The sequence below is a fragment of the Letharia columbiana genome, assembly GCF_014066305.1.
Source record: "Letharia columbiana isolate WasteWater2 chromosome Unknown Sc0000007_s0, whole genome shotgun sequence".
NCBI classification, from domain to species: Eukaryota; Fungi; Ascomycota; class Lecanoromycetes; order Lecanorales; family Parmeliaceae; genus Letharia; species Letharia columbiana.
In genome coordinates this window covers 570,519-589,361 of record NW_023501043.1, presented here as the reverse complement: position 1 = coordinate 589,361, position 18,843 = coordinate 570,519, and the positions used below count along the sequence as shown (strand labels likewise).

The 18,843-nt window shown below is 48.9% G+C and overlaps 4 protein-coding genes across 4 annotated transcripts; 2 read left to right on the top strand and 2 right to left on the bottom strand.

Moving 5' to 3' along the window:
* Positions 1-4,905: 4,905 nt before the first annotated feature.
* On the top strand, positions 4,906-5,094 carry HO173_003196 (uncharacterized protein; the record flags this gene model as incomplete). Its single annotated transcript, XM_037305124.1, has 1 exon — positions 4,906-5,094. One exon carries the CDS (start codon positions 4,906-4,908, stop codon positions 5,092-5,094), a length of 189 nt encoding a protein of 62 aa, XP_037167989.1.
* A 4,049-nt stretch (positions 5,095-9,143) lies between these two features.
* HO173_003195 (uncharacterized protein) lies at positions 9,144-9,434 on the top strand (the record flags this gene model as incomplete). Its single annotated transcript, XM_037305123.1, has 1 exon — positions 9,144-9,434. The coding sequence occupies one exon, from the start codon at positions 9,144-9,146 to the stop codon at positions 9,432-9,434; it is 291 nt and encodes a 96-aa protein (XP_037167988.1).
* An 823-nt stretch (positions 9,435-10,257) lies between these two features.
* HO173_003194 (uncharacterized protein) lies at positions 10,258-13,875 on the bottom strand (the record flags this gene model as incomplete). Its single annotated transcript, XM_037305122.1, has 4 exons — positions 10,258-11,887; positions 11,950-12,263; positions 12,336-13,459; positions 13,854-13,875. The coding sequence occupies 4 exons, from the start codon at positions 13,873-13,875 to the stop codon at positions 10,258-10,260; spliced, it is 3,090 nt and encodes a 1,029-aa protein (XP_037167987.1).
* A 251-nt stretch (positions 13,876-14,126) lies between these two features.
* On the bottom strand, positions 14,127-18,741 carry HO173_003193 (uncharacterized protein; the record flags this gene model as incomplete). Its single annotated transcript, XM_037305121.1, has 4 exons — positions 14,127-14,615; positions 14,659-17,234; positions 17,291-18,506; positions 18,556-18,741. 4 exons carry the CDS (start codon positions 18,739-18,741, stop codon positions 14,127-14,129), a joined length of 4,467 nt encoding a protein of 1,488 aa, XP_037167986.1.
* Positions 18,742-18,843: the final 102 nt, after the last annotated feature.

The window sequence follows — 18,843 nt, the reverse complement described above, 5'->3', positions numbered from 1 at the left end:
AGAACTGGGTCAATTTGCAGACTCCTGAGACAGGCCGCATGGTGGTAACGTTTATGCTGGGCTTTTAGTAGTCAATGAAGCAGGCAGGGCCCAGGCTGCCTTCCACTGTTTGACTCGCCAGGAATGGATTCGGGGAGAGCAAGCTTTCAGCTATGTCGTGTCTATAGTAGGTTTGAGCTTGGATCGGGTACTGCGTGTAGGGTTTGATGGACCAGACGCTTATTCGTGGGTTAAGCTTGGAGACACCATAGACTAACATGCACAGCATCGGTTTGAGGAGCTTCCCGACAGCAAGCAATCGAAGCATAGATGGACCGACGGGAATGGAGATCGCACCTCTCAGTTCAAGATGGACGTGGGCGAATATAATAGCTGATAGCCCCACCACTGAATCTACATACATTCTACATTATCACCGTTATACCTCGCTGAGAGGTTATAAGCCTAGATTAATGCCGATGATAGATATCGCATCAAATCTCACTATCGTCCCCTTTATTGGGCCTAACGAACCACAAACTTGTAAGATCCATTCCATTCATTTCGAACAGAAGGAAGGATTTACAAAGACAACAGATTTACAACAAGGCCGTTAGGGGAGGATTTTTTCAACAGGATATCAGAAGCCAGTGTTAGAAGCCAGTACCAGAAGCCAGTGCCAGAGATACCCGATGCCTGTGTCCGATGCCCGTACCAGAAGCCAATACATCCCAAACGAAGTCAATCACTCGATATACCCTACAACAAGCCGCCCATCAAGCCCTACACGGTAGGCACCCACATCACTTCAAAACAACTACTCACCTACCCCAAAGAACGGGGCGAATTACATTTTCATACCCCAAACTATGCGATCCTTACAAATTCATACCCCATCTTACATTTTCATACCCCAACGGGGTATGAATTTGTAAGATGCCATTAATAGGGGTATGAAAATGTAAGTTGCCATCTAAAGGGGTATGATTTTGTAAGTTGCCATAGTGGCCTGGAATTGCTACCTAAGGGCCTACTTTCGAAATTTTGCAGAGGCTTTAAACCATCAAGGAGAGGATCCGCGATCTGGCCCGTTGGACCGTAGAAGTAAGGGAATCTCTCCGACCGCATCTAATGAAAATTTTAACAGCTCCAAGACATCAGACGGAAGCCGAGTGGGCTAACTCGAGGGCCAAACGCAAGCACCGGGCAAATTACCGAATCATACCCCGAAAGTACGAATCCTTACCGAATCATACCCCTAATTACCTCATACCTACACCAAATCACACCCAAATATGGGGTATGATTCGGTAATTTGCCATTGCTTGGGGTATGATTCGATAAGTTATCAAAATGGCCTCAAACTACGAAGGAGATAATCCGCGATCTGGCCTATCTGACTATAGAAGTAAAGGATTTTCTCCAACTGTATTTGATAAGAATTCTATCAGTCTGAAAACATCAGATGAAAGTCGAGTGGGGGCAATTTCGACTGCTCGAAGGCCAAATCACACCCTGCGCTTTAAGGTTTACGGGGTTCATATTAGCAGCGACCCCCACGGGGGCCCTGCGAAGGCCCTGCGAAGGCCCTGCGAAGGCCCTACGGGGGCAAATAATTAGGTCCAAATAAGGGTGTTCTGGCTGTTAAGCGTAGACACTATTATTAGCAACTCAGCTAAAAAGGCTGGTCCCGGGGGTGTCTACGCTTAACTGTCAGAACACCCCTATTTGGACCTAAATATTTGCCCCCGGAGGGCCTTCGCAGGGCCGCTACTAACAGTTCACTACCCCGAAAACGCTTCCGGGGCCCTCTTAAATACCCAGGTTATCCTACACTTTATGCTGCAGACACCCCTATTTAGGCCTCCGTAGGGGCCCTAAAGGAATAATTTCTAATAGGCACCTAGCTGTATCTACAAGTAGGCCACTCAAGTAGACCACTGTAGCAAGTACGAATCCTTACCAAATCATACCCCGAGCAATGGCAAATTACCGAATCATACCCCATGGGCAAATTACAAATTCATACCCCAAACTATGCGATCCTTACAAATTCATACCCCATCTTACATTTTCATACCCCTCACCAAAAAAATGGGGTATGAATTTGTAAGTTGCCACTACTTGGGGTATGAAAATGTAAGTTGCCATTTCTTGGGGTATGAAAATGTAAGATGCCACCAACTTGTAGATGTAGCCGTCCCTGTGCCCTGGAAGTGTAAAGTGTACCAGAGGACGTAGTGGTGGTCAAAGACGACGGGCTTCTGTCACCTTAGTTAGTGATATGCCAAAGAGAGGTAGAGGACGGGGGTCTTGAACGATAGCGGTAGCTGCCTGGCAGATGGCGGTCGGTAGGCTCCACTGAGCGTCAGATAGTGGTCGTCGACTCCGCTGTCGATGACGGTGGTGTGGTGTGGTGTTGTGGGGTGGGGTGCTTGCGTTTGGCCCTCGAGTTGGCCCACTCGGCTTCCGTCTGATGTCTTGGAGCTGTTAAAATTTTCATTAGATGCGGTCGGAGAGATTCCCTTACTTCTATGGTCCAACGGGCCAGATCGCGGATCCTCTCCTTGATGGTTCAAAGCCTCTGCAAAATTTCGAAAGTAGGCCCTTAGGTAGCAATTCCAGGCCGGGCGAATTACTAATTCATACCCCAAAAGTATGGATCCTTACCGAATCATACCCCCACACCACCAAATATGGGGTATGATTTGGTAATTTGCCATTGCTTGGGGTATAATTTGATGAGGATCTTAAATGATAGCTTTCTGATATACGGTAAGAGGGTTTAATGAAGTTAATGGTAGCGGTAGGCTTACTGAGCGTCTGGTAGTAGTCGTCGACTTGATTATTGATAACGGTGGTGTTTACGCTACGTAACGGGGCGGGGTTCGAGGCGGGATTCGGGGCGAGGTTTAACCCCCTAAGCTTACCCCGCCCCGTTGCGTAGCGTAGTAGGAATTATTCCTTCGGGGCCTTACGGGGCCTACGGCACCCGAATAGGGGTGTCTGCAGCGTGAAGTGCGGACACCCCCGGGCTCGAAATTTCGCTCACTCGACTTTCGTCTGATGTTTTTAGGCTGATAGAATTTGTTAGAATATCAGGTATGTGATGTGTAGGACCTCTCCGGGGCCAAGTCCTAAATACAGTACAAAATCAGGTGGCTGATCAACACGGTGGCTGGGAAGCGTGGGAGCCAAATTCGACATGCCTCTGCATCAAATTTCGACAGAGTTCTCATCAAATGCGGTCGGAGAAACTCCCTTATTTCTATGATCGAATAAGCCAGATCGCGGATTATCTCCTTCGTAGTTTGAGGCCACTTTGACAACTTACCAAATCATACCCCAAGCAATGGCAAATTACCGAATCATACCCCATATTTGGGTGTGATTTGGTGTAGGGGTATGATTCGGTAAGGATTCGTACTTTCGGGGTATGATTCGGTAATTTGCCCATTCCAGGCCACTATGGCAACTTACAAAATCATACCCCTGTAGATGGCAACTTACATTTTCATACCCCTATTAATGGCATCTTACAAATTCATACCCCGTTGGGGTATGAAAATGTAAGATGAGGTATGAATTTGTAAGGATCGTATAGTTTGGGGTATGAAAATGTAATTCGCCCCATACCCCATATTTGGGTGAAATTTGGTGTAGGGGTATGATTCAGTAATTAGGGGTATTGATTGATTGATTGATTAACATCATACTACCCTGAAGTCTTGCCTTGATGGCCGACTATGCGAGACGCGTAACTAATCTATCTAACCGTTTTTGGACTAGCCGAAAGCTGAAAGGGGGTCCCCTACAATCGCAGAGCCCCTGACTCAAGTGCCGTATCCTTCTTTTTGACCCGTAACCCTCATGTGTATGTGTGTGCTTGTAGACTGAATGAAGGACTCCACTGAGCCCGGGAGTCCCGTAGAAAACAATATCCAAATCCCAACTCTTTTGTCAGTAATTAGGGGTATGATTCGGTAAGGATCCATACTTTCGGGATATGAATTAGTAATTCGCCCCGCAAGCACCCCACCCCACAATATCACACCACACCACCGTCATCGACAGCGGAGTCGACGATCACTACCTGACGCTCAGTGAAGCCTACCGACCGCCATCTGCCAGGCAGCTACCGCTATCGTTCAAGACCCCCGTCCTCTACCTCTCTTTGGCATATCACTAACTAAGGTGACAGAAGCCCGTCGTCTTTGACCACCACTACGTCCTCTGATACACTTTACACTTCCAAGGCACAGAGACGACTACATCTACAAGTTGGTGGCATCTTACATTTTCATACCCCAAGAAATGGCAACTTACATTTTCATACCCCAAGTAGTGGCAACTTACAAATTCATACCCCATTTTTTTGGTGAGGGGTATGAAAATGTAAGATGGGGTATGAATTTGTAAGGATCGCATAGTTTGGGGTATGAATTTGTAATTTGCCCCCAAAGAACGACCCCACAAAGAACAAGTACACGAGGATACCTAGGACGGTCTGAACGATTCGGAGGATCCTGAACGGATGTCATTGGACTGGGGGAGTCAAGGAGGAGTGTGAACACCAAAAAAAAACAGAGCACTAGAATGATACATGATTTTGGCGTTGGAATAGAGCTATTTGGATGTCACTAGACAGGGGGAGTGTCAGCGTGTCTAGTTCCTTCTATGCATGCGTCCTTCCTACATCCTTCCATGCAATTCCATCATTGTTCCTTTCATGTAGTTAGCCATAGATAGCAGTGCTTTGTTCTCCGCTACATAATAGCTGATGGCCCCACCACTGAATCTACATGCATTCTACATCATCACCGTTGTGCCTCGCTGAGAACCTACCCCAAGACGGGCCTGACGCAAGATCTCTTGTGCGACCCGTCAAGGTCCGATGACGACGACAGCACCGGTGCTGTGGTACACATGCGGGACTATCTCGTCCGCATCGGTCACGAGTACTGCGTCTGGCAGCCGCTGGGGCCGGCGAGGGCAAGCAAAGACGGAACGATAATGGGCTTGATGGAGCTTCGCAACGTCATGGATGGGAAGCTGGGGGCGATTCTGGGCAGCGAGCTGGTCGACGGGCCTGGTAATCGTATGGGAACACGCTAAGTGTAGCGTGTTCCCATACGATTATCAAGAGACGCGTGATGGTGAGGGGGAAGTGGGCGCCTGAGAGTGCGATATTAGCGTGTGCAGAAAACGTTGGAATACTTGGCACTGAGAAAATCACACACACACCACCAAAAGTAGTACTGAATAGATGAATCTTCTCTCATATCGCATTCTACCACCTTCCTCATTATATTTGAAGCTCCTGTATATCTCGCTTAGTCGATCCTTGGTGTTTTGCCTTAGTGTTTCGAAATGCCTCCTAATCGACGCAGTCAGAGGTCCCTCCCCCCCACTACCGACCTCCCCTCCAACCAAACAGTCCAAAAGGCCTAAGAAGGCGTTCTCCCGTACCCAAGCGATTGCTAAGAATAGCCAGCCGGGCCCTAGCAACAGTCAGCCAAGCGTAGCTACCCCCGCTCCCAGACCTGAAAATTTTTATGCTAAAGCCGGTCGACAAGTTACTACCTCACTGCGGTGTCTTCCCAGCCCATCGTAGTGTTATTATCATAAATAATGCCAGTATAGACTGTAATCCTCGTATCGAGGAGATAATCTGTTAGCATGGTTGCGAGATCCGATATCTGTCTCCCTACTCACCAGATTTTAATCTTATCGAGCTCCCTTTTAGCGTCTTGAAGGTATGGGTTCGAAGATACTTTTATGAGGTATGGCCTCAGTTCCAAGGGAACTTTGGTGACTTCTTACGATATGCCGTGAGGAGTCGGTGCGATTGCTTTCCGAGGGAGCATTCCAAGCATAGTGCTATGGGAGGCTATATCTTTAAGGCGAACATAAAAAAGTTCAATAGGGCTCTTAATGAGTGCGATATTTAGATAGATTTTGAAGACTAAACTATATTTGCTGCTGCTGCTACTGCCCCAGAGTTATTTGAGACTTAAATACCTTTAAGTCTGTCTTAAAGCCTCTGACTAAAGCATCAGGAACCCCCAATTATATAGCAACACGATACATAGTAGAGGAAGGTGGTAGAATGCGATATAGGAGAAGATTCATCTATTCAGTACTACTTTTGATAGTGTGTGTGTGATTTTCTCAGTGCCAAGTATTCCAACGTTTTCTTATTGAAAATGGTATGAAGGATTGATTGATTAAGTAGCTATGAGGGTGCTGAGAGGGCTACTTATACCCCTATTTGCCACCATGCGAGGTAGCTACAACACTGGTGCCGCAGCAAATCTCAACATTTCTGCACACGCTAATAAGCGACACTCGCTCTGATAATTATTTTCTTACACTTCCCCAATTGTGAGATTCCTATGAAACGTTATATTTCTCCGAGGAAAGAAGCACGAAGAGAAGATCGTCGAATCAGAAAACGGACTCAAACTGACTACGATCTCTAAACCCAGCCGTTCGAACAAGTCATCGCCAGTCTAGCCGCAATGCTGGGGCGCGAGTGCGACAGGATAGAGCTAGTCAAAAATAGACACATAGGACCAGGCGTGGTGTGGTTGATCAATTCCTCGTTGGAATCGGATGAGGAAGCTTTACGGACATGATGATGATGATTATGAAGATGATGATAAAGAGGGCTAATTACCGAATCATACCCCGAAACTATAAATCCTTACCGAATCATACCCCTAATTACTGAATCATACCCCTACACCAAAATTTGGGGTATAATTCGATAAGAATTAATTGCTTGGGGTATAATTCGGTAATTTACCAAACTTGCCATAGTGGCCTACTTAAATAGCCTACTTGTAGATGCAGCTAGGTGCCTACTCTCTAGGTGTCTATACCTGTGTAGGCTATTGGGAGTAAAGAGTGTGTGTGAGAGTCACAGACTGGGTGTAGATAGGCTGGGGGGCCAAATTTAGCCCACTGTTGGGCGGGCAGCCCCCACGGGAACCCTGCGACGGTCCTACGGGGGCCCTGGCTATCAAGCGCAGACACCCCCGGGACCAGGCTTTTTAGCTGCGGGGGTGTCTGCGCTTAACAGCCAGACACCCCTATTTGGACCTAAATAGGGCCCCCGTGGGGGCTGCTGCTAACACCCACTCGGCTTTCATTTAAGCTGGTAGGTCACCCATTGAATACGGTCGGAGATATTTCCTTTTTTCTATGGTCGGATGGCCCAGATCGCGAATTTTCTCCTTTGCGATTTTTATCATGAATGGCAAATTACCGAATCATACCCCAAGTAATGGCAAATTACTGAATCATACCCCTAGGGGTATGATTCGGTAATTGGAAAGCTTGCTTTCTCCCTGGCTCAAGAATAAAATCACTTCTGTGCCAAGCCTCGCTGTGAGATTATTCTGGGAAACTCTTATCTTATTAGGAAGTAACTAAGGATTTAGTAGATCTTGGCTAAGAACATCAATTTCTTCTCTGATTTTCTCCCTGCCGACTTTCTCCCGCAGCCCCAAGAACATCAATTTCTTCTCTGATCTTCTCCAATCCTCAGAGACTTTTGTCCCCGACCCTCGCTCTCTCACTAAGAACATCAATTTCTTCTCTGATCTTCTCCAATCCTCTCTCAAATATTATCTCGTATCCCTAAGATGTCTCAATCAATTCTTGACTTTGGCCTCGCATCCTCTGCAGCTCGACGTACTGCAAATCGGCATTAAAAGAATCATCAAAAACAAAATACCGAGCGCGCTCTCTCACAGTTACACTCTCAAAATCAGCTACGATCTCAGAGAAAAGCTCAAAGTCGATAACAACGTCGATTACCTTCGTGCGATATCGCATTACAATCTCAACCTCAGCCTGCGATACCTCAAAATCTTCCCCAAACTACTCTCGAAGGCATCAATTCTATGCGTATTATCGAGACGCAAATGGATATCTTCAAGCCCGGTACTCCAGACCCCGATATCAAACGCCCTACATTCGATGTTTACAATACACATCTACGGAAAAATCAAGGTCTCGGCGCTCTGAAACGCGCTTACGGAAAAGCCGAAATAAGTCGTTTTCATCTTCAACGAGAGGTTGCCGAGGATTTATATAATAATCTCGTACATTGGATACGTCTTCAAGAAGAGCGATTCTTACAAGGGCCTATTAGTACCGAATTACAAGACGCCTTAGATTACGTATTTCATATTGTGGAAGATCAGTGCATAGCGGCCGCTCAGCCTCAAATTAAGGATCAACTTGACTCCGAGACTTTGTTATGTACGGCGATTCGGCATGGAGATCTTAAGGCTATTTATAAGCAACTTCGGTTTATAATTGATAATCGTTGTAAGGAATTTCTTCAGGGGGATTATAGTTATGATCTTGACGAAGCGGACGACCCTATACCGATCTCAAAATGGGCTTTATGTAAATAATTTCGAGCTTGCGAGGACGGCCCCTCCGGCAGGAGCCCCCGGAGGGCCCTCGGAGAGCCCTCGGAGAGCCCCCGGAGGGTAGGGGGGTTTAGGGGGTCTCCCCTTAATAGAATTGGTATTATGCAGTAGTAATCTTCTCAGTCTTCTCAGTCTTCTCAGTCTTCTCAGTCTTCTCAGTCTTCTCACATCCTCGGCAAGTTTTCCACTACTGGGTAGCCCCGCGCCCCAGCACATATTTAGGGGTATAATTCGGTAAGGATTCATAGTTTCGGGGTATGAATTAGTAATTAGCCCTGATAAAGATGATGATGATGATGAACGAGAGGTTGGATTGATTCTATTCTACATAGATACAAAAAGCAGAGGCACTGACTGCATTGCATGTATGTATCATTGGAGGCAAAACTCCACAACGGTCCCGATCACATCCGTGCTATCTATCCTCTCATATCCGCATCAAGCACCAGCAATGCATTCCGCTCTGAAACCTTCGCTTGATAAAATGTAGCCTTCCTGAACATTCGACCCTCGACTTCTACAACCCAGTCTCGAGCCTTGTCCAAAGACGTGCCTGAAACGAAGACTACCGGAACGGTGGCGTATCTGGATGCAGCCACGATGCTGTTATTCTCTGATTACTCGGCCAAACAGTGACACCGTTGAACGAGAAGAACTCACCTTGCTCCGGCGCAAAACATCCACATCCGCTTCGCTCCCCTCAAACCAGACAACAACATGGAAAAGACACCGATGAAAACAAGCACGTTGGAAACCCGACGCGCGCGCGAGCAAACGACCTCAACGTCAGCCAATCAACCGACCTACCTACACCGCCGCCAGCATTTAATCTTCTTCGACGCTGCAACCCTCGCCTCGCCTCCAGCTCCGTCCAACACGCACAAACCTGCAAAGCGCGTGAGCCCCAGCCCAAACGGATCTGATCGCCGATCCGGGGCGCCATTGGCCCAAAGCGGCTTTTCCGACACCGACTGCAAATACACTGTAAAAGGGTTGCACATGTTGTAGGAAGATAGATCCGTACTAGTACGTGCATGAGCTACCGAAACGCATCTACCGTTGAAAGCTATACTGAGGGCAGTGGTTATCGTTCTCGGAGTGCCATCCATCTCAGCTGGATCATCGTCCGACGGCTGCGATTGTGGCGGGTTTGGTGCATGTGATGGAGTGTTATGGTTTTGGGGCTGTGGGTTTTACGTACTGCTGACTGCTGCTCCAACGGGGTAAACGAGGCGCTATCGGCGCGGCTTGCTTCAACTATTTTGACGGCGTAGATCAGAGCAGTTTTCAAATCCGCGTCTTTGTGGTGAGCTTTGGGAAGTGAAGGGAAGGGCATATGGGCTGTGTCGGGGCGAGGTGGGTATGGCATCCGTTTGCGTGGCAGTGTTTAGCTGGAGGCGCTTCGATGTGTAAGCGTGCAACTACCACACGGCTGTTGTAAAGCCAACCAGATATTTGAGATTTTGGACATGTGTTTTGTGACAGTGATGTTCGTTGATGATGCTGGAAGAAGTCGACAAAATGAAGAAGAAGAAAAGACCCCAAAGTCATCGTCGAAACGAGCGAGGAGCATAAGGAATATCGTCCAGAGTACTAGGGCTCAGCTTCCGGATTCAATAACCCGGAAAGGCAGTGCCGGTTCATGTACTAAGGCTTATGCACCATCGATCGAACCAATAGCGCACTGTACTTATCCGTGAACCGTCGAGACTCCTGCTCCGAACGTTTTATCCAAACGCAACCCGGCCTCCCTAATCTCCAATGCTCCACCTCTCCATGCCGATTCCAGCCACGAGAAGCCAGCGCCGTCCATTCGCATCGCGATAAGCTGCTAGGGAACTGGCGTCTGCGATGGAGGTGTAAACATTCGCCATCCGACAGATTGTGATACCCTCCGCTCCCACTTGCGTCGTGTCGATCCCGATCTCTCATTGCCCACGTTCGCGAGTATGAAGCCCTCCGGATTTTCACCTTGCCTGTCAGAAGTGGGCTTGCCGATGAAAACCGCACTTGCGTGAGCGCCGGGGATGAGTAGACTAGCAGCCTCAAATACCACCTCAGACGGGCTATGGATCCCCACACGGGTAAAAGCTACGGCGCCATCATCACCGCCCGTCACGATGAGTGTCTCTGACTCCGATATGGTCACAGAGTCCAGTGCCTTCACGCTGCTTTGGTGGATTCCAGTCCGCGTACTCCAGTGCAATGGAGGACTTCTTGGCAGATCCTCACTGTGCCATGACAGAGGGTTTGCATGCGGCCAAAGAGCCGGATGTCCGTCTGTGCTGGCGGTACAAAGCCCGTTCAGGGTTTCGCCGATGTGTAGGTAGGCGGCTTGGGTGAGGCAGTATGTCGTGTAAGACCCTTCAGTCAGGAGCTCGAAGCTTTCCCGGCCCGTATGATAGCGAAACAGTCGTATCGAGGAATCTGAGTATACCTTACTTAAGAGGTAATCAGGCTCGTATGGAACATCGTCCGGGTCATGAGTCGAATGGATCTCCTCTGTCGCAAAATTCATGATTCGCAAATCCACTTCCTCGGTCACGGTTGGACACTGAGCCTCGCAGACGATACCGAATGTAACGAACGGCGCTGATTGCAATCGCCACACTAAGAACTCTTCACACCCAGCTGCGCTGAAGAGAAGTTGACCATTCGAAGACCACCGCAGTTGCTGGATGCCTGTTGTGTGCTTAGTGACGATGCTCAAGCACTTGAGCCTCGCATTAAGATCGAATATACGAATGGCCGTATCCTCTGCGCCTGTCGCAACGAACCGAAGATCAACATCGTCGCCCGTTTTGATTGCCGGTGATAGAGCCATAGCTTTGATCTCTCTTCCATGTCCTCCATGCTGGATGACTTGATGAGAAGCTTGCGTCTGCGAAAGTACATGACAAATCGAAGCTTTTGTGTACACAAAATTACCACCACCACTACCGTCATTTCGGTGTGCATACGCGTAATTTCTGTGAGCGCCTCCACAATCCACCGTCATGACCTCCGTTTTCTGTGACTCATTCCACACGATAAATTGCTTGCTCCGAAACCCCCAAAGCAGAAGATCCTTACTCGTCGGATCGACGCACGCTCCCTCAATATTTGGGCCGAATGGGGGCATACCTACGTGTATGGTCTGGAGGGTCACACAGAGCTTGCTATCTTGGAGTTTGTGAAAGACGTGATGGATTGCCCATTTGCCGTCTTGACCGGCGGTTAATATAGCGATTCTGCCGGTCAGCTTTGAGACGTCGCGGGGCACGATTTGGATCAGAGTGATGGCGTCTTCGCCATGGATTCTTTGGAAGCAGTCGGGGGTGACATCAACTGCCGAATTCGGTGTGGTGTGTGTCAGGTCGTATATCGCTATATCTCCGTTGCGGGAGCCTAGGATGATCCAATCTTCGGTATCGAGGAAGCAAGAACTTGTCACTATGAACTTTGGTTGCAGAAAATATCGTCTGTAGGCGGTCTCTCGGCGAAATTGGCTCTACCATCCAGTTTTCCAGAAGGATAGGCTGACATAAGACTGTCAAGATTTCGTGTGAGCTTCCAAGAGCCTTTGAGAGAGTCAAAAAAAGTTTCTGTTATGGATTTTGCTTTGCCTGCTTGTGTTGGACTCGGTTCACTCGATGTGGTCTGGAAGGTCTTCGAAACCTCATCCATCGTATACTGGCTCGTCCAAGCACCCGTCCGCGTAGGCATTCCATGCAGAAGGGGCTTGTACGCTGTGATACATCCGTCAGCTCCGCCAGTAGCAACAATACACTCTATACCAGATTCTCGGAAGACTGCCATTGCCCATACGTTCTTGCCCGAGTGAGATGAGTGTGTAGTCTGATGGCTCAATCAATAAATATGATTGTGAGGCGTCCAACTTGATCGGCCAATATCAAGAACAGGACTCACACGCCAGATTTGTGCAGTGCTGTCTTCTCCGTAGGAGATCAAGTCCCAACATCCGTCTTTCTGAATCAGGAAACGCAAGCCCCAGATCCGGGAAGCGTGGCCCATTATCATAGCCAGGCATCCAGTCGAGTCAACTTCATTGGTTTCGTCTAGTAAGCCAGCTTCGGAGTTGTTCAGTCCTCCATCTGACAACGGTTTCACCTTTTCACTGCTGCTTGTGTCCGATATGTCCCATGTCTTGATGGTCCTATCATCGCTGCAGCTGGCCAAGATACGTTTCACAGCACCAGTCTGCGCCACCTCTGATATCCTGAATCCAAAGACCGACCCCTCATGTCCAGTAAATCTATAGTGCAACTTGATTTCCCGAGATACAGAGGGATCAGAAGTAAACGACCAGAGCAAGACCTCTCCGAATACCGTACCCGCAGCGACGAGAAGGCGCGGGCCAGCATCCGCCAAAAGCATGTGCGCGGAGTACAGAATCGAATTGGGTCCTGAAGCGATACGGTAGAGCGAGCGGGTTTCTCTCGTTTCTGCGGATTTTTCAACGAATTTTAGACATAGTAAATCATTGTGTGCGGTCACGAGGATGGCTTCGACAGTGTTCTTTCCAGATCCGCTGTCGGTAATATTAGGGTGTCGGAAACAGGCATCGAGGATCCAATCATCCCAGAGGACTTCCGGCATGTGTTGATGAACTTTGACCAAGGGTTTCCCATTTATATTAAGATCTGCTTCGATGGAGATAAGACAGATGGATCGCCCACCCCAGATGAGGCAGGTTCCATTATGTCCGGCATCTTCCGGCAAGGATCTGCAGACAATGCCATAAATTGCCTGTGAGTCAAATATTTGCTCCGTACGAATGAACGTTCCTCTTTTATAGTCGAAGACTTTGAGAAATTGGCCCTCGCCAGCAAGTAAATAGGGTTTGGAGGTACTGAGTGCTAGGAAAGCCAATGCAGTGACGGGATTGAGGGCGCTCTCGACCTTTGGCACGGTAATTTCATCCATAAATGCCACATTGAGTTGAACAAGCGGAAATGAAGACGTCAGCCATTCCCTGACTGCATTGTGGTGCGAAGGAGAGATTGAGAGGTGAGACGCAAGCCGGGTTGAGGCTAGGCGGGATTTAGCTTAGAAACAGATAAATGGGGGGCTAAGGAACATGCCAAGACTTCAGTATAGCTTCATTTTTTTCATTTGGGACCTGTACTAACGATAGCAGTGTTATTGAATGATTTTGCGGAGAGATATCTATGCTACAGTACGATTTTGAGTGTGTGGTTGTGAAAGATCTCCGGTGCCAAGCATTCCAGACGTTTTCGGTGCAATTCCGGCGCACAACATCCACATGGTGACTGAAATAAGCAAAAAAATTCGATGCAAGGCTCGACTGCAATTTTGTAAGACAAAGCCCACAAAATGGAGTTTGGGGTTAGGACTGACACTTGCGACCTTCTCCGACTCAAGTGGGTAGTGTAAAGGAGACATAATAACAAACCACAATCTTACTGTTTTGACTTATATTGTTCATGGTTTTCCGGCGACACGTTTCTTAGGTATTCTTCATGGACTATAACAGCACTTGCAGGAGTTTGATTTGTTTTGCTAATCATTGATGATGCCGCTAATTCGTAGACCACAAGCGAAATGCTACAAGGCGGATTGGAGTATCTATGCTAGTATGAATGAACACGCTGGTCGAAAGCTCGAAGCAATATATGCCCTTCCACAGCAAAGCATGAGTCTGTATGTCACATCTCCTCCGAGCTCTATGCTATGAAGCTACAAGTTCCATCTCATGATATCGATCTTCTTCAGCTGAACACCACTACTTGCAGCTTCGTAGACTTTCTCGGCATCTGCTGGCTCCGCCCGGTTGGCTTTGGCAAAGCTGTTGCCGTTACCCTGCCGAATCGAAGTGTTAGCTCTGACGAAGCTTCCATATAGTGAACTCTCATCGTCCCACCATTTAGACGGCGTACCTTCGTCCTGCTTTTCGACCGCCGCACTAGTATGAGGTGGAGAAAAGGGACTCGTGGTGCTCATACTCGAGGTCTCAACAACGCCTCTCACCACCTCGAGGTCTGACCTCAATATCTTCCGATCTTGACTCGGGTGATCGGCGTCTCGCCAAGCGTTATCCCGAACGCGAGTATCTATGGCATCCATTATTCGATTGCGCGCCTCACGAACATTGACTTTGCTCGCAATTTCGGCCAGCAGCTCGACCATGGTCTGTAAAAAATACCTGCCCACGAAAGTATTCCAGCCCTAGCAACTCATAGGCCCTGATCCTCCAATTGGACTGAATCACTCTGTGGCAGGTGTTTAGCAAACCTTGGTTCTGCTTCGCGTCCTCGGGGGTCGACTTTGCCAAGAGTGGTAAGCGGGCGTTGCTGAATCCTTCGACGTGGACCTCTCGCAGTTCTGAAGCAGGGAGTCGTTCCGGAGAGTTGGTTGCGGTTGCGTTCGGTGAGCTCTGATGGACACCATGATCAGACTCTTTCCACGGTAGAGATCGCCGATTGCTCTTGGTAGTGCTTTGGGTCGAGATCGTGGCGGGTACAAGCGGTGATCGAATTGATTGTGGAAGTGGAGGCTTATACGAGCCTCGCGTTGTAGGAGGAGTATAGGGCACCTGTTGTAGGCTGCCGGAGCTATCTCGACGATTCTGCAACGGTCGTGGCGCACCAAATACACCGTTGACTAGATGTGGAACACTCGATTGGGGCAGTATTTCTCTTTGCTTTGTCCTCTTAGCCTGCTCGTCTGGCGGATCGTCCGCTGTGAGATCAATAATGACCCGCGATTCGGACGGCTTCCGCTGAGTGTCACCAGAGCGCGCCGGCTTCGGTGCGGATTTGGTTCCTACCAGCTCCAGTGGCCTATCATCGTTGGCAGGTGCATATTCATAATGCATCTTCTCAATAGCGGGGTCTGTCTCGGAAGTGAAAATATGCTCCACCAGCTCAACGCGAAGCTCATCTTCCTTCGTAGGCTCGACGTGCACCCTATCAGCACTAGGCTTCCGTGCGACGATAGCGAGTGCTTCATCTAGGCTTCGTCGATTGATGACACGGTTTTGATACTGAGGCGCCTCAATTTCAGTTTGGTAGAATTCTTCGTAAGGTACGGCATCCTCTGCTTCTTCGGCACATCGTCGAAGGTACTGGGCATATTCGAGCTTGTGCCTGACGATGAAGTCATCCCACAGAGATTGATGCTCCATTCGATTGGCTTTCACGAGCCGGCTGATTTTTCTGCATATAGCCGCGAAATGATTGATGTCTCCAGGGTAGGAGGGATACATTGCTTTGAAAATATCGAAAATGTTATGAGGTGCGGAATATCCCTGCTTAGTGATTTGAATCGGCAGCTGTTCTGCGCTCTGGTGCTCTTCGACTGATTTCACTTCGAGATCTGACATAGGGGTGCTTAGTGGGAGAACAGGTTCAACGGCCGCAGGAGAAAGATGTGGTTGAATATCTCTATCAGACTCAGCGGCGAAGACCGGGACGGCAATAGATAGAGACGTGGTTTGTTTCATGGGCTCGTCCATGTGAGCAATGAATTTCAAGGGCGTGATGTCATGATTGACCGAGACGTCATGCATGGGACTGCTTGTGTCTACTTCTTCAAACGGTTGATGCGATGCGCGCTCCGTTGCAATCTCATCAGGCATTGGTATGTCTGCGTCCACTGTGGCTGGTTGCTGTTGAGATGTAGGCTCCGGTGTAGTTTTTCCAGACACCTGAGTGTCTGCATTGTCTCTGAACGATGTTTGTTGATATAGGGACTCTAGCGTGACGGTGTCGGGCTCAGCGACTTGATCTAATCTTACTTCTGGTGTCGGCGCATTGCTTTCCTGCTCGGCGATTTCGTCTGCCCGAGGATGTAAATCTTTGAGGGCTGTGTCTGATTTTGAGTCCACCGGCCGAGCGTCCTCACCAGTGTTCACCAGTTGACCATGGCTCGCAACCGTCAGGTCGATCTCTGACTCGACATTCTGATCTGCGCCATCATTTGCGTTCGCAAGGCTATTCTCGGTCTTCTGGTCCGGCGACTGAAAGGATACATCAAGCTCGACAGACTGAGCTCGCTGCGCTTCATCAGTAGAGACGTAGAAGCTTGCCTCCATCACCAGGCTCTGCTCTGCGTCAGGACCTTCGATGTCTGTATTCTGCGCAACGGACATGGGAGAGTCTGTTTCGGGATCAAAGGATGGATTCTCTTGCGCACCAGGCTTTGTACCAAGGCCATCTGGTTCTATAGATGTGGTACCATTCGGAAGCGGTGCAGCATCCTTCATTTCTTGCATTGGAGATCTTGCCGACAATTCTTCGAACTCGATCTTCTTCTGGCGCTCAATCTCAGTATCAATCGACTGGTTGTGTACAGTCACATTCCCAACGTTCTTTTCGACTTCTGCATTGCGCCGGTCAGCCCGGATCGATTCCGTGAGTGCGGTGAGGTTTATGTTTGGACTCTTTGTAGAAGTACTGGTCTCGCTACTTCTTCTGGAAGCCAAGAACCCCGGACGGACTGGCCGGGATCGCTCTAGTGGATCTTCTGACGTGGCCCCCGGAAAAGTGATGAAAGACACTGTGGGGCTCATCGTAGGAGTGCTGCTCTCGCTACTTCTCCTGGAAGCCAAGAAGTCCTGACGGTATTGAGGCGATAGGGGCCATTGTCCTGAGGATACAGGTATATCTGATTCCGAGTCGGCTGTTAGGTCAATTACCGCACCCGGGGTCATTGAACCGTTTTCTTGATTCCGTCTCTTTGTTGGCCGTTGAGCACGGAGGTCCGCTTTCCGATTCAGCTTCTTGAGTAAAGAGATTGGTATGTTTGCTGTGGGCTCGCGCTGACCAGGCTCTGCTGGCAGCCAAGCTAAACGATTGGTCAGATTTACTGTATGAGAATCAAGATTACCTGGAATCACTTACAGTCCGCACGGTTCAACAAAGCCTCTTGGTCTTTCGGGATTTTCACGTCTCTGCTCCTGATTCGATTTTGACCGGTGTTTTGACCGGAGACCGAGGTTGTAAGTTTTGAAATGGAACGATCTGAGAGGTCCAATGGGGCGTTAGGGTACGAATCTGCAGTTTTTGATATCGAGGAGCTGGCTGACCGACTATGGAGTGCGTGGATGGAGGCTTCGGTTACAGCTGCCCTAGATCCCGCCTTCGTGTCCAGGTCACAATCTACACCCAAGCTCCCACAGTCTTGGTCGATCCCATGTACTCTATGACTATCGGCTGCTTTCTTTCTTGGGGTCTTGTCCGGGGACTGTCTCTTTCTTTTCTGGGTTTCAATGGGAGCTCTGGTAACATTATCATCACCGGGAGCGAGAGTGATATCTCGAGAAGCTGTGTTCTCTTCCTCAACGACAGCGGGTCCGATTGAGGCCGCAGTGTACCCTAGGGAATACACAGTTGTTGGCTGCGGGATAACCTCTGGTACCGGTAGAGTACGCTTATGATGTTGGAGTAGGCCTAAGAGAGCTTTGGTGCTATTAACACTTGGTCTCTGAGGGGTCGCCTGCACTTGACGGGGACTCAAAGAAGTCGCTAAAAAACTCCCGTATTTTCTCTTTGTTGGTGGAGGTAATGACTTGACACTGTTTGCACTGGAGATAGAGCCTATGTTGATACCGGTAGTTGGATCTGATGGCTTGGGCTTGCTAACAACAGACGCGTTAGAGCGAGGTGCCTGAGTTGCAAAGCCTATCTGGCTACCCTGATTCTCCCCTGCGTCGGAGGTCTGTGTGCAGGGCTGAGACCTGATTGGTGACGCAGCGGCTGACTGGTGGGAGTGTGCGTCCGGTCCGTGTCTTCGCAAGTCTGCTAGCTTGTTCAAAAGCTCCTTTGTCCCCTCCCTGCTCTCAATAGCCTGAGGGGCGACCCCAAAGTTACCAGATCCGTCCGAGCCAATGACCTTGAACTCTTTGACATAGAGCGTAAGCCTTTTATCTCTTGGACCAAGATGTGTTGCGACAATCTCGAAGTCGTGCAGTTGTATGAGGCCTCCAACGGTTCCCTCTGTAAGATTTCTTTTGTTCTTCTTAGCGTATCTTCGAGACGCCTGATTGGTGATGGAAGCATTGACACGTATAACGCTGTCAGAAAGTGTGACTTGTATAGGCTCGTCGAAGGTCAAGAACTACACTCGCAGGGTTAGTAAGATATAGCAATAAAGGATATTTGCTAACCTTAGTGATCTGAACAACGAGTCCCTTTTTTGTAGATGTTATCCTCAGATTACTGGCATCATCATACGATAGCCCTCGGGGCTGCCCAATCGATGGATGTTTGTTTGCGCCTTCCTCCTCATGACGTAAAGCCTCACCCAGCTCTCCCTCTATAGTGGCCGCCAGCCATGGCTCTAGAACGTCCATACTCCTTTCCGTGCCACCATACGTGGTTTATACAGTGGTTCGCAAGTCAGTGGCATGGTCTAGCAAGCAGCGGAGTCGACGAGACTCCTTCAGCTGTGGTGA